We start from the raw sequence: 16,656 nt of genomic DNA on the forward strand, positions 1-16,656 counted from the left end.
TTTTAATGGTTTCAATGTACGAAACTACGAAACACGAAAGTGAGAAAAATAGTTAGGTACTTGGCTTTATATTTTATGAACCAATACTATACAAAACCAGTTGTCCGCATTCGGTTTATTATGTTGTAACCTTTAGGTACTTACCATATTTAACCAAAAGAACGGGATACGCTGTCTAAACAATGTAAACGTTGTTCACAACAACCCTTTGCATATTTTAGCCTTCAGGCTACTTTAAGTACCTATCCGTGAACTACGAAGACCGACGAACTTATATGTTTAGGTACTAGATATGTTTTCGCCGTTAAATAAAATAAAAATACGTATTGGTAACTATTTATAATATACCAATAGGAACACCATAATAGTACTTAAGTACTTACTACTACAGAAGTGCTGACTACTTACTAACTTACTAATAACTTAAAAGTCATTTATTTATATTTATTGTCAGTTGACATGGGTATACAAGTGTATACGACCACATTTTTAGTTGATCAATATTTTATTATAAACCAAGTGAAATTTAGCAAAAAAATCTGTTGAACAAATTATATTTATCTAATATAATTTTAAATACTTTTAAACAATTGTTTTGATTTAGATGTCGTGTATTTCATTTATTTCCATTTTTTAATTTTATGATGCAAGTACCTACGTGTAAACCTAACCAGGACGCCTGGTCAGTTAGATTATAGATCTAAATTTGTAATTAGAAAATTAGAACTAATGTCTAATAAAATATGACATACCTAATATAAAAATATAACAATTTATTATTTAGTTTTTATTCTGTGATTACTTTAGTGTTTTTCAAAAATAATTAATTATTATTAATTAAACGACTGCAGGTTGAAGTCCAGTACAAAATATACGATTATAATAAGAGAATAAACAACAAGATAAAAAATTTAAAAATGACAAATGAGATAGAAAATAAAAAATAAAAACATCTAGAGAACAAAATATATATATATAAGTAATACGTACCACATAACTCATAAGTATAATGGTTTAGTAAACATTTAGATTTAAATAAATATGAATTGAAATGGGAGAATGAACTAACAACACATAAATATATTTAAATGTACACATCAAAATTAATAAACTGATAACGATTACTAGATATACGGTCAATAGGGTTGTTTGAACCATAAGAAACACGGTGAAACGGGATCTCAAATATAGGAGTTGGCTGAGAGTATAAAGTGGGGTTTTGAAAGTTGAGCAAGTGTTGTTTAATTTAATATTGTAGTATCAATTTTATAGACAAAATAAATCTATTTGGTCTTAAATTTTAGGTATACATATTTTAACTTTATACATTAATTTATAGTTCGTTCCTTTAGGTACATAGGTACTTTTAATTTTTCATAATATTAACCAAACAAAAAAACAGGAAAATTTGGAGGATTGTGATTTGTGAAAGACGTCATCACGTGGGGTCTTCTGGATATTTCAAAATATGGTTATCAAAACACATATTATTTATTGCACAAAAATAAACACGCCAGGCACAGTTTACCAGATATAATTTGATATATTAAATGTGTTGGGCCCAATTATTCACAATTTTCTCTCTTCGATGGGCACAACTTGTTTACATGTCACCGTCAGTAATATTTTCGGATGAAATGTGTGTTCTGCAGGAACAGCTTGCTTGCTATTTACGAATCATCACAATTTAAAGACAATGAAAATATCACGTGTACCCATAATATCCCTGCAGCGCCGAAACATATAACTTTGTGATATAGTTATGTAACAATTATAATGTGCGACGACGTACGCAATCCGAATTCTATGAATCGGTCTTATGCTTACATAATAATATTAAAATATCTGATATCGTTTGTATTTTACGCGCTTTTATGCACACACACAATGCCCAAATGATTACTCGATAAGATATTATTTATTTTGACGCACTCGGGCGCATGTAAAAGGCAAACCGAATAATTGATAAACACGGACGACTGACCGAGTAATGAGGGAAAACGCTCACTTCGAGCGTAATGGTTCCCCGCTGGTTTTTTATGTATCTATTCGCGATTTATTAAAATATAGTATTACAAAATAGAATTAACCTAATATACCCACTTGAAAATTAAAAATTTTTTTTTCATAAACCCTAAACAATTAAATGCCATTTACCACCTGCAGACTCAATACTGTGATCAACATAATCAACAGTAAGGTAAAACTTATAGGTTAGTTGATTACTTACCTAGTTAAATATCGTGTGCATTAGATAAAAAAAAAAAACAGTAGTTCAATAATATTGGAATAACAGCAAATTATTTAACGAATGGATAGAAAATGTACAATAATGCAATCAGGGGTGGCTTATCTGTGCTGTAAGTTTAGAAACCTAAACGTGGCACGATAATACAAGTTGAAGTATTATTTTTTTATATAAATGTAATAAATATCTCAGTATTCATATATGTTGTGTAGTCCATACTCCATTATCTACCAGAATCTTCGTCTTATGAGTTATGACTCATATTCTAAAGTCCGATATTGGGGCTAGATGTGCTCCCGTTGTGACAATCGATGACTTTGATGTAGCCTGCACACAACTGATCACATTTATTTGTAGGAATTTCACCAACGTTTTAAAGCACCCTTTTGAACTTTCAACAAGTTACTTTTTTTTTTTAATATCATATAGTTGTGGTGGCCGATCATTTTTTTATCGGGACCATAAAATAAATACATATTCAGGTTTTATTTCTCATTAATAATTTAATTTTCAGTTAATTTGTAGCAATTTTAACTAGGTATGCATGAAACATATAAAATTACACAAAATTACACGTACGTTATATAATTACCTACGTAATTATTATAGGTTGCTTAAAGATCACACGACTAGAAAAATTGTACATACTTTCGGGCATATCTCCACCTCACATTGGACGCACAGTACAAGTAGACTTTTTAATTACTATAATGGCTAGCTGGCGCGTTATGAGTGGATTTCAAATACCAAGGTTAGGTTGGTACTTGGTAGTGATGAATCTTGTCAAAATTTAAAATTTAAATGCTCATAAAAAAATCGAGACACATACCTCTAATATTTTTCAATGCTATTATACAAATGTATGAAGAACCTTGTATTAAATTTCCAAGCGTTTTCACTTAACATAAAACATTTTATTGACATTCATAAAACAAAAAAGAAACTAAAAATAATTGAAAATCTACACCAATAGTTTGAAACGAGTCAAAATATTTTGAAAATTATATCATGAATAGAAAATGATAAAATAAATGTTTCAGTAAAAATGTTAAGTATTTATTATTATTATTCGTTTTTTAATTATAACAAAATAAGAAAATCGTTCGATGAGAATAATATGTTAATTAACGGGTAATACAAGGGTGGAAAACCTTATGAGGAATCATAACATTGTACTACATTTTAAAATTTTAGATATAAATAGAAAAATGTGCATGAATTTCTAACTTAATCTAAGCTTTAAACTGTTCTGATGTTGACGGATTTTGTCAAAATTCTTATTTCAGTTTTAAATTCTTATAAAAAATTATTGTGGATTTGCACTCAATTTTTTTTAAGTTCCACTAACCAACGGGTAGAACACGATTGAGAACGGTCCTTATCTGCTAACTTTTATGCAACGTTGCCACATTAATAAAAAACAAAAATAATAAAATACAATACATATACTTATACAATGTATATAAGATATCAATCACTATATTTTGGTTAGAAAATAAACTTATATGGAATTTTGTTTTAAATTTTCAATCCTTAGCTCTTAAATTGTTAACAAAAAAATCATATTTAAATTTTAAATTTGATAAAAAAAAAAAATACACACATATCAATATATCATTGTACCTATATATATATGTAATATGTATGGTATATATTATATAGGTATATATAACGGCAATAGTTTGAACGTAAAAGCCTAGCTATGATAATTTATTATTAACCGTCGACAGTGTGCCAAATGTTTCTCGTTAATCGCATGAATTGTCGTACATTTTATAAAAAAATTGTGAAAAATGCCCAAAAAATAATACAAAAAAAAAAATCAGTTTACACATTTTATACTTACAAAACAACGTTTCAAAACACCAAAAAAAATATGCCTTTGCATCAAAATCCCAGCCCTAAAAATTATTACTAAAAGTTAAGATAAATGGCAACGTCGCTAGAAATATCGTTCTCAATCGTTTGATTGTAAGGTACAAAATATTGTTTCTTTGATCTGCCGACATCGTTTACAATCGTGTTGCTAAAAACGTAAAACGTTCTCAATCGTATAACACCGTAACCAACCACCCATGAGAAATCTTGTATAACATTTTTAAGATTTTTGACCTAGAAAGTATTTACGGTTATTATTTTGGAACGTACCTATATCAAAATACCTAAATAATCATTTTTGTGGAAAACTGTTTTTTTTTTTTTGGTTTTCTGACGCTTCTGAAAACTACTTGGAATTTTTACTTTCACCACCCAAAATACCACCTAAATTGATTTCCACTAGAAAAGATGATGAAGTAGAATTTAAAATCATTTTTACTGATCCAAAATTGATAACAAAAAACACATATTATTGTAAAGTAAATAAATTCATTGCACAGAATTTAAAATTCGAACATTTATCAAAATTTTAATGTTATTACCAAAATAATGGATTGGTAAGGCTGCATACTAGTTGCGGTCATGACGATTTTTGAGATAAACAGATATAACAGTTGCGGTCACACCAATTTAGGTAATATCTTAGTTGCGGTCATAGCTTATCATAGTTGTATATAATGCACACAGTGTATATATGTGGGAACACCACTACTTATCTGTAAAGTTATTTCCTTTCAATTTATACCTACAAAATTTTAAAATTTATAATTATTATTATTATTATACTATTATATATTATATTTTGACACAAGTTTAACCACGTAATATAAACATAAGTAGGTATCAACATTTTTAACCATAACTACACAAAAAATAATAGTGTAGACAGTCCTAAGTCTTTTATCTTTTCGATATAAATGGGAAGGAAAATGTTGATTAATACATTTTTCTAAATTCAATAAATAAACGAAATATTAATTTCATATTTAATCATCATATAAACTATATTTTATTATATTATTTAGTATACTTAGTTATTATTATTTGAATGACCGCAACTAGTATGTAACCTTTTTGATGGATGACCGCAACTAGTATGTAACCTTTTTGAGGGGTGACCGCAACTAGTATGTAATTTTTGATTATGACCGCAACTAGTACACACCGATTGGTAACTTTGGTCCATAAAATGTTGGACTATAATTGTTTAGGGAGGTTGTCTTCAATCTTTTTAGACAGCTTTGAAAATCTCTCAAATTACATTCGTAATTAAGGATTTAAAATGTATTAAAAAATACATGGTATACAGCATATTGTGCTAACAATTTGTTTAAGGGCTCCAAATAAAGAAGAGGCGGGCCACGGGATAAAACCGTCATCGACTTTTTAGTAAAATAAATTACCAAAATCAAAATACATTCATCGCTTTACTCGGAATCTAAGATATATCGTGAAATATAGGTAAGTACATAATAATGTAGTCTTTGGCTCAGAATCGTTTTTTTGTATCCAATAATTTATAGTTGAATTAAAATTTAACTCTTACATTATAGTGACATGCTCAATGGAGATTTATACTCGACATAACTTACTGTACAGTAGAGCGTTTACCTACTTGCTTTTTTTTAATGGATACTTAAAATGTTTATCATACTTCTGTTAATATTAACACCGGTGTTATCCCGTTTTTTGACTTACAAGTCGTTTAATAATATTTTTATTTTTTTGTAATGAAGTTCAAAAAATCGTAGACCAAATACTCGTCATCAATAATATTTTACAGTAACCGGTCCTATTATGATCTTCTTCAAGTTCGTTAGGAGGACACTACCCATTGAATTTGTTGCCTCCGTCTTACATACGTAGTGCATAGACAATTTTCGTTCACTAGTTTCAAAAGTGTGCTGTTTTGATATTCTAGGGAATTGACTTATTATCTAACAGTTAAAAACATTATCAGCGATTTTTTGATATTTTTATTTTCAAGGGAGATATGAGTAATTTTAATTTGTGATATTTCACATACTCGTATCTTGCTTGAAAGTAAAAATATCAAAAACTCACCAACACCACCCAAGTAGGTACAGATAATGTTCTTATTTTAAAGTTTTAAAATATGCCAATTTACTTAAATATAAAAATTAATATTACATAATTGAAACTAGTGGACGAAAATTTGGTATGTCGTACGTGTGTAAGACGGAGACAACAAACGCGTGGTCCTTAATACTTTTCTGATTAGGTCTGTGATCACGAAATGAAAGTCGATTACTGTTAATTTCCACCTGAAATTATGGTTTATCGATTTGAATTAACTTATTTTTAACCACCTAACGTATTTTTTCTGATGTATTTCGATTTCGTTCTTGAAATCGTGAATGATTGGTTAAGTGGTGTACAAATATTCATATACATCATTTTTAAATTCTACATACAATAAATTGTCCATATTTCATATATAAAATATGAATATTATTATTGATAGTATTATAGATCCTATTGTGAGTGTCATACTACTATTATAAGTAGATCACAAATGTACCTAAAAAAAGTTAATATAACATAAAAATATAATAAGTACTATTTAAAAAAAAAATTCAATTTGCATATGAAGGTACATACAACTATGATGATACCTAATAAGTAATTATGCTGTAACAATAATATCTTACTGATTTAATCAATGTACTTCATATTTTAGTAGTATTTGTAAATAGCTACAAAATCACTCATTTTTAATAAGTAAATTATATTTTCACGATTCATTGCTTACCATATACTCTTATGACGACTTAGACTATTATAGTATGACTAATATTGTCTATATGATAATACCTACCTATTTGAAATTCAAATAATATATAGAAAAGAAGGTCCATTCGAAATAGTGTAGACTATCGCTGAGTATATGGTGCTTTTTATGAATATGCGAATATGCGTGAATATAGATAATAATATTAAATAATATAAATATTACTTACAACTTACTATAGTGTTCGGTGTTATAATTATAAATATTATATATTACAATAAGAATCGTATTATACAATTATATCATATATTTTATTAACTATTCATTTTTATTGTGTTCTTTTATAGTATAATAGCAAATATACATTTTATCAAATGGAAATAGTAGTTAGTAGAGTCGTAGAAATAGAAAAGACACTCACATTGGCGTTGATTGTGGGGTGGAGGGAAAACATATTCAAAGACCCCCAAAATTGAAATTAAAATAGTAATTCATTTTTGTTTATATTGTTAACACATTGCCACACTCGGCATCTCAGGAATTTGTATGAATTATAAAGCTATAAATTAGTTTTAAATAGGTAACTCGAAATTTGATCTTGTAGTTATGTCTATAGGTGGATAATTGCAAACTACAAGTTGCAAAATCTAATATCACTTTCACGACCTCACAACAGTTTATTAAATATTAATTTGGATTTAAGATATTTTTACCAGGACTTACTTACTTAATATCATATTATTTGTACAATATATATATAAAAAAAAATGGGTAATTGTAACGACAATAAGATAAATAATTTTAAATTAAATGATTAATCAACGATAAAGAACAGACATAAAACTGTATAAGAATAATAATGCAATATCTGTATTTCTTATCATTGTTTTATATAATGAAATAAACATTACAAAATAATCTATAATATATAATATACAGGGTGTTCCAAATTTTGTGTGACAAAAGACAGATCTGTCCCGTAAGAACCAGTGTAATCCCCACCATTTTTGTCACCCGAAATTTGGAAGACCCTGTATAGTATATACGGTAACCTATTAATATTTAAAATTTTATTGGAGTATACCTACATAAATGTTAATATTTACCTGTTATCTAATATTCAAATGTTGAAATTACAAACAGTGAAGCCTTACCTAACCTAACCTAACCTAAAAAGTACGTACGCTTAGACCATAGATTTAACACGAAATATTAATAATATAATAGGAACCTATTTAAAGGTTAAATTTATAATTTTTTATCAAGCACTTTACTCATTTTTGCAGCACAGCCAAATATTTGTAGTTTGAAACTAATTCACGTATTAAAGTTATTTTAGAGAAAACATTTTGGGTTATCATATTTTATACTATTCGTACTAATAATCTAAAATATAAGTACATATGTTTTAATAATCCTATGTCCATAAGACCCGAATTTTTGACTGCCCCAAGATCAATACTTGGTAAATGAACATTTCTTTTCTAAATAAATATCTTACATTTTCTAAATGTTGTTTATCAATTCTTAAATAAATGAATAAATAAATAGAAACACAGTATACCTAATTTTGACATGACCATATTATGAGGTGTGAGATGTTGCAATTTAGGTACATCGTATTATACATACATACCTACTGTAGTATTACATATACACACGTTTGCATAAAATATGTTCTGTTGGTGAATACATATTATGTTACGCCGTAGTACTTAATATATACATTTACGAGCGCATCGAGATCCCTTAACGTTCCTTTCGACAGATTCTCATTAATAGTAGAAGGGATGACATTAAAATTATTCTACATAAAGATCAAATGAAATCTATGCAGCAGCCAGTATCTCAGTGAAAAAAATCGGGAGACACGTCGATCAATACTCACTTCGATATATTTTTCCATACAAACGAGTAAATACTTGCAATTCACACTTGTATGTACCTACAATGAGTTATTTGAACATCCGGTTATGATCCAATTTATTATTTTCTTTAATTTGGTTGTCAATCGGTGTCTGAAAATGATCTATACGGTAGCTATGTAGGCATTTTAAAAGCTTATATTAATTTATAACTTAATCATAGATTTAGTATTTAGCCACTTAAATTATAATAGGCTGGCCGATTAATAAGAGCCGGAAAATGACTTATGCAGTAACCACGAATGTAGGAACATTCAGAACCTAAAATAATTTATAGTTGAGTTCTTAAGCACTTTAAGTCAATAAGTAAGTTATAACCCTCAACAAAAATACAGAACCTATTTACATTATACAGTAAATAATAACTTCGATAAAAATCTTATAAAGTAACTCATATAAATGTAGTTCAGGTTACATCAATCATATAAAAATAACGTAGGAGAAAAGTACATCTCAATATATTATTATAGTTCAATAAGTGAATATTCACTATTGTGATTACATAAATTAATACAAATCGAATTACGTTAAACATATAGGTATCGATAAAAATGTCAATAACTTCGAGCACCGAATACGTCTGGGCAGCTGCGGATTGTGGCACACCAGGATACTCAGAAAGTTCCCGGTGGCCAATCCTCGTATTAAAACTCTGGGTCGATGTACTTGGATTACATATTATTTGATAATATTTAACTTCGTGTTTACGTTGTTTGTTATCATTTACTCGTATCACGATTTTGGATGTAATTTTGGCTGCATTACAAGAATTATTAATTATTATAATATATTGGGTGGGCTTGTCACACGATAATTTCCACACGAATTTTTTAGCTGGTTCGCCACTGTGACTCCGTGGAGACACATCCACGAATATGCCTACCGCCTTTATATTGAACAACACCTACTACATGAGCAAGGTGAAATAATTAAAATACATTCACATAACGTTTGAATGCAGGTACATTGTAGGCATTAGACACAAAATATAATGAACAGTAGTAGAATAATTCTACAATTTTTCATATTATGCACTCTATAGACTAGGTAGGTATTAATCTACTAACCTCTAAATAGCCCTAAATGACACCAAGACGTGTAAACACAATACATTCACAGTTTCACACCCATGTCTATCATATCATATTATAAAGTAGGTATACTAGTACTGTAGTAAGAAAATATTTATAATTTTTTTCTCTAATTTTACGATGCTAGAATATCTATAGCGTGTAGAGAATAGGTACTTATCACCCATTACTTCATGACACATATTTTCTTCGTAAAGTGTTTACTAGATATGTGCTTTTTTTCTTATAACTACTGCAGTTATGTTATGTTATTGCAACTAAGGTATACCAACATTTAACATATAAATGTAGTAAATTACTATACACCATTGATTAATGTGTTATTTAATATAAGTAAATAAATTAATATGTTATATAAACATAACAATTCACTTATTATTTAAATAGTTTATCTGTCAATACCATAACTTGCAAGTAGTGCTTGAATTGGAGGAGGCAAAGGGGGAGTATTTCTTAAAAAAAATAAATTTATATTCGAGCTTACTTCTTTAAATTATAATAATATCCTGATCAATAAAAACTATTATCAGAATATTTTAATGGTTATGCTATAGGGAATACTGCTATCATATAATAATGGTATTTTGCCATTTTCAATTAACTGATAAAGGGTGTAGCATTATTGTCCATAATACGATTTTAGTGCCAAAATCAAGTAAACAATCACCCAAATTACAACAATTACAAAAATAATAAAATGAAAAAATGAAAATAGTTATTAAGACTCGTATGTTATAAATTGAAACACATTTTTATTTAAAGGAAGCATTGTCAAAGACATCCCAAAAATACATGAAAAAGTCATTAAAGCCCAATCCTTATTTACTGTATAATAAACAACTAACAAATCAAACAACAATAGTATGTCTGTAATCTATATGATAGGTTAGTAAATATAAAATATGTATCGACCAAAATGTATGATACAATATTATGTGTAAATATGTTAAACTAATTAATTTATACATTTGTATAAATATATTAATTATAATATAATAATATTTAAATGTTTAAATAAATTATTTAGTTTCATTAAGTTTGAATTTGCATAAAAATAAAAATAATAAAATCAGAATTCCTAGAGTTTTGTAGTATAACAAAACCCACAGTTAATTTAAATACAGCATATTTCTCTCCAATTACAAATCCAACGCCATCGTCCATCGGCCACCGATGAACGGATGAACGTCACAGATGATCAGATGGGTAAACGTTTTCTGATACATTCTATGTTACTGGCCATTTCAATTTTACAAATATCATTTTTGTCTAGGTAAACCTTAAACATCTATTGCAGAGTATTCACTACTAAACTTTGTCATTTAACACATCGTTCACAAATTCAAATACAATAAAAAATTTAGTAATTATAAAACTTTAAATCGTCAATCATGCGTGAAATTTGTCACTTGCAAGCAGGTCAATGCGGAAATCAAATTGGTGCAAAAGTAATACACTTTAATATTAATCTAATATCTGACTTTTACATGATATAATATTCATAAATCCATGAACTAAATAGTTTATTACGGGAACATAAATTATATTATGATAGGTTATAATATGTATTATAATAGGTATCTATTACACTACAACGACGCATTTTTATATTTTTTTAGTTCTGGGAAGTCATATCCGATGAGCACGGTATCGATCCAACAGGGTCATATCACGGCGATTCTGATTTACAATTAGAACGCATCAACGTCTATTACACCGAAGCACTCGGTAATATGCATTATAAATCACATAATTATTAGGTACTATACAAAAAATATAATATTTTGAGTTTCGACTTAATTATCATAGAATGAGAACAATTGCAAAATTATTTTTACTCTATAATTTAATTATGGTTATTAAGATATCTAACTGGGGTCTGGAAGTAGACATTTATCTTGCATGTGTTTTGTAATATTTATAATCTGATAACGGTTCATTAAAATGTTATTTATCTTTTTTTATTGACTCATTATTTTAGTAATTTTTACGTCTAATAATATTAAGTACAGTATTATTATTTTCTATATTTTCTACACACGATGAAACGGCTTTTTCGATTTACTCATTGAATTAACCAGGAGAGGCGTAAATTAATGAATTAAATATATAATTTACATACGAGATATTTTCTTATTTTATTCAACTAACATTTGCATTATATATTTATTCGCATTGACTGATGGTTTAATTTAATCAGTTTATTTACTAACTGTACTACTGTAGTTAATTAAACACATTTATAGTTGTTGTATTTTAGTTTAATATTAATTCCGTGCAAACATTTATTTAATGTAATTTAATTTAGATATTTTTTTTGAAAATCATTCTAATGTATTTGAACCGAAAACATAGTTGGGCGCCTGCATATATAAAAGCTTATTAAATAATAATCATCAATAATTGTTAAAATATTAGCTTTGAAGTTGAAGTTTCTTCAGTGCAAGCATTCGTTATTTAGTCTTTTTTACTACATAGGCATATAGCTATAACATTTACTTATTAATAGTTATTATCCATTGTAATATTATATTGTAACAGATTCTGAAATTATATATCAAATTCAAAATAAGATATTATATTAGTAATAAGTTATAACTATAATTATTTTTATTACAAACTTCAATACAGAACAATAATTTTAATCTGCAACACTGTTTAAATAAAATACATTTTAAATATTTAAAAAAAACAAAGCATGATATTATAACAAATATATTAAATAGTAGTTAGTTCTTAGTATACTTATACAACTAACATAGTATTGACATAGTGAGGATTTTATAATGTTAAAATTCTAACTTCTAAGCATATCACTACAATATTGTAAAAATTACTTAATTATTGTTAGTAGGTACCTAGCCTATATAATATTTAATATTATTTAATCGACAAGCCACCTAATTTAATTGATTTCAAATAATTTTTTACTAATTATTCCAATGTTTTTCAAAAGGTGTGCCGCGATATCTGCGTATTCACGTATGTGTTACCAGTTCTAAAGTACCTACTTAGTACTTATTTTTGCCAAAAAGATAATATTAAAAATTGGGATGCTACATATAAATATATAATAATTAATAACTAATAATAATGTACCGTGATGGAAAAAAAAGTTTGGGAATTACTGGTATATGGTATTATAGTCATTAATAAATTACTTTTGTGAGTAAAATCATTGTAAAATCAAACAATATAATTCAGTGACAATAGTTACATATTTATGTTGTTTTTTGTATTTTTTGTATTATTTCTGTCGTTTTTGGTAAATAAGTAATATAAATAGGTATAACATCACGTGTAGATTTAAATTAATTTTTTTCAAAATGTTTATTTGATTTATTTAAATTATGTTTTAAAATATTTTTAATTATAATTTAATAAATAGTTATTATATTTAGTAGTTAAAAATTTAGTAATGTAATAGTTATTTAGGTAACAATAACTTTTAAGTTTTAACAGATGTGACTAAAGATTTTGATGCAGTGAAGTGGTAAAATTTGTCAATTAATTTTACTGCTTATCCTATGTTCACTTTGTCTTAGTTATTTTAAAATAAACTTTTTTCTTTGAGAGTTAATGATTAAAAACTTAAATGTGTAGATTAAAATAATAAAATATAATATAATATAACATAAAATAAAATAAATAGTAAAAATAATAATTGGTATGTATGTATATTATTGCTAATTTTGAATAAATCTAAATTGTAGTGCATTTGATAATTGTGTATATATTTGTTTATATTTTCTATAAAACTTGATGAAACATTTTAAAATTAAAAGAAAAACAATTTTATAACGATTTGTTATATTAACATATATTAGGCGGCAAGTATGTTCCTCGAGCAGTTCTTGTGGATTTGGAACCCGGTACCATGGACTCTGTCAGGTCAGGCCCATTTGGTCAATTATTTCGACCGGATAATTTTGTTTTTGGACAATCCGGAGCAGGCAATAATTGGGCCAAAGGACATTACACAGAAGGCGCTGAGCTAGTAGATTCAGTGCTCGACGTAGTTAGGTATAGTAACGTTGAAAAGCGTTACGTTTAACTTCAATAATGTCCAATTGAATCTTAACTAATATTAAAAATGAACTTAAAAAAAAAATGTAAAAAATTTTAATTTAGGAAAGAAGCAGAGAGTTGCGACTGTCTACAAGGATTCCAATTGACCCATTCGTTGGGTGGTGGAACTGGATCTGGTATGGGCACACTTTTGATATCGAAAATTCGCGAAGAATATCCAGACCGTATTATGACCACATACAGTGTCGTACCTTCACCAAAGGTAACTTAGCTTATGATCGATCTATTTGTATCCATTTTTATACTGTATGCTGTGCATTACAGTAGACAAGAACTCGGACATATTCTGAACTTTATTTAGTATTTACCAATTAACATTATTAGCTATTACTTATTACCAATTATGTTTGTAGCATGTGAGTGACCTTGTTGTTTTTTATAAATAATGCTTTATTTAATTATAATTATTTTCTATAGGCAATACTTATTTTGTGGTTTTTTATTTTGTAGACATTTTTACAGACTATAGTACTGTTCAAACTTGATAACCATAATCTGTATTACAAAAATAACTATTGTATTGACATATTATTATTCATTTAATGCCTCGTTATCGATTTGATCAATATTCAAATTGTAAAGTAGAATTATTGAAGAAACTATAATAGTATTAATTTATTATGAACTTCAATTATTTATATTTAAAAACCTAATACATTAAAAAGCATATCATGTTGTTTTTTCAATGGATTATGTTTATCTGACTTGAACAGTTAAGCTTTAAAATGAGAATTGCGAGTTTATCTGTATGCGTTGAATAGAGATAACGGACTTGACGAAAATATCGTCCAAAGCAGGCATGTCAAACACGCCCCCCGACTCATTTTTTAAGGTCCACGGATAGCAGTTATAAAAAAAAATTAATTGAAAAAAATTATACAATTTTCCTTTCGTATCACAAAGATGTTAGTGAAAGCCTAGAGGTATACAATATTATGTTACTGTTCTATTCTTTATCATTAAATAAACTATAATTGAATAAGTATTGTACCTGTATAGTATTGTACGTAATAAATACTATTAAAAAATTGCATAAAATGTTTTTTTTTCAAGATATTTGTTATTTGTATGTGCGACCAGCATAGTAAACTATCCAACATATTTAGCGCAGTCAATATTTTGAGTTTGACATGCTTGTTCTATAGAATGATGTACCTATGAAAGTTGTTTGCTCTCCTACCCTCCCCTACACAATTCCAAACAAAAAATCGAGTCATATCGCCCGTAACTAATTGGTCGGTTCCTTATTTTCTTTTGCTCACAGGTATCCGACACGGTCGTAGAGCCATACAATTCTACACTGTCGGTGCACCAGCTAGTGGAGAACACGGACGAGACTTTTTGCATCGACAACGAGGCACTGTACGATATCTGCTTCCGGACGCTGAAGCTCACAACGCCCACGTACGGCGATCTGAATCACCTGGTGTCGGCGGCCATGTGTGGCGTGACCACTTGCTTCCGGTTCCCCGGGCAGCTCAACTCGGATCTCCGGAAGCTGGCCGTCAACATGGTGCCGTTCCCGCGTCTGCACTTCTTCATCACCGGCTTCGCGCCGCTGACGTCCCGAGGCAGCCAACAGTACCGTGCCCTCACCGTGCCCGAACTGGTCCAGCAGATGTTCGACGCGAAGAACATGATGGCCGCGTGTGACCCCCGACACGGCCGGTACCTGACCGCCGCCAGCATATTCCGGGGCCGCATGTCCATGAAGGAGGTGGACGAGCAGATGCTCAACGTGCAGACCAAGAACTCCAGCTACTTCGTCGAGTGGATACCCAACAACACCAAGACAGCCGTGTGTGACATACCACCCAGGGGCCTAAAGATGTCGGCCACGTTTATCGGCAACACGACCGCCATCCAGGAGATGTTCAAGCGCGTGTCCGAACAGTTCACGTCTATGTTCCGGCGCAAGGCGTTTTTGCATTGGTACACCGGTGAAGGCATGGACGAGATGGAGTTCACCGAGGCCGAGTCCAACATGAATGACCTGGTGTCTGAGTACCAACAGTACCAGGAGGCAACCGTTGACGAGAACGGCGACGAGGACGAGGACGAAGATGCCGACGCGTAGTCCGGCCTAATTCCATGAGACAGATTAGAGGCTATAATTTTTACACGTTTGTTGTATTTTTTTTATTACCAAATTTAAATTATAACGACTTAACAAAATAAAAAATCATTCCATTACGATCGATATATTGTTTTAATATTGAAGATACCTTATTAATACCACTTAATTTACAAACAAATTTAAGTATCGTTGGGTGTTCGATTAACAATCGTTCTGGCCGTTCATTTAATGATGGAATGATATGAGATTTAATTAATAATGAATAATAACATACTTCTGTTACGGAGTTTAAAAATTATTATAAATAATCAAGTCAAAAAATAGTGGAAAATGACTATACAAATCGTATATTAGTCAGCCCCTTCCCCCAGAAAATAAAATTATACAAGTGTTATGAAACCGTGGTTCCAACACAAATAAATTTAACGCACGATTAGTTATTAATAATATAGATTTTATTACTGGTTGTTAAATTCACTAAATGTACATAAGTATAAAAAAGGCTCTGGTTAACATACGTTATGTATAATGCTCTGTTCTAAACACGACTGACTAACCTCCTCCCTGTGTGTCGGCCTGCGACCCAGCCGGACGCC

At 29.1% G+C, this 16,656-nt stretch overlaps 1 protein-coding gene across 1 annotated transcript; it reads left to right on the forward strand.

Annotated features, from left to right (window-relative positions):
• Nucleotides 1-11,285: 11,285 nt before the first annotated feature.
• LOC111037228 (tubulin beta chain-like) lies at nt 11,286-16,656 on the forward strand. The gene is made up of 5 exons (XM_022319638.1): nt 11,286-11,342; nt 11,514-11,622; nt 13,722-13,917; nt 14,026-14,185; nt 15,248-16,656. Exons 1-5 carry the CDS (start codon nt 11,286-11,288, stop codon nt 16,058-16,060), a joined length of 1,335 nt encoding a protein of 444 aa, XP_022175330.1. The 3' UTR covers nt 16,061-16,656.

This window comes from Myzus persicae, unplaced genomic scaffold (assembly GCF_001856785.1).
Source record: "Myzus persicae strain clone G006 unplaced genomic scaffold, MPER_G0061.0, whole genome shotgun sequence".
In the NCBI taxonomy this organism is placed as follows: domain Eukaryota; kingdom Metazoa; phylum Arthropoda; class Insecta; order Hemiptera; family Aphididae; genus Myzus; species Myzus persicae.

Bases quoted from the DNA above. Each gene is read 5' to 3' on its own strand.
- LOC111037228 (XM_022319638.1), top strand. From the start codon at position 11,286: ATGCGTGAAATTTGTCACTTGCAAGCAGGTCAATGCGGAAATCAAATT. The intron at 11,343-11,513 runs GTAATACACTTT...ATATTTTTTTAG, and splicing joins GAAATCAAATTGGTGCAAAA to TTCTGGGAAGTCATATCCGA. The intron at 13,918-14,025 runs GTATAGTAACGT...ATTTTAATTTAG, and splicing joins TCAGTGCTCGACGTAGTTAG to GAAAGAAGCAGAGAGTTGCG.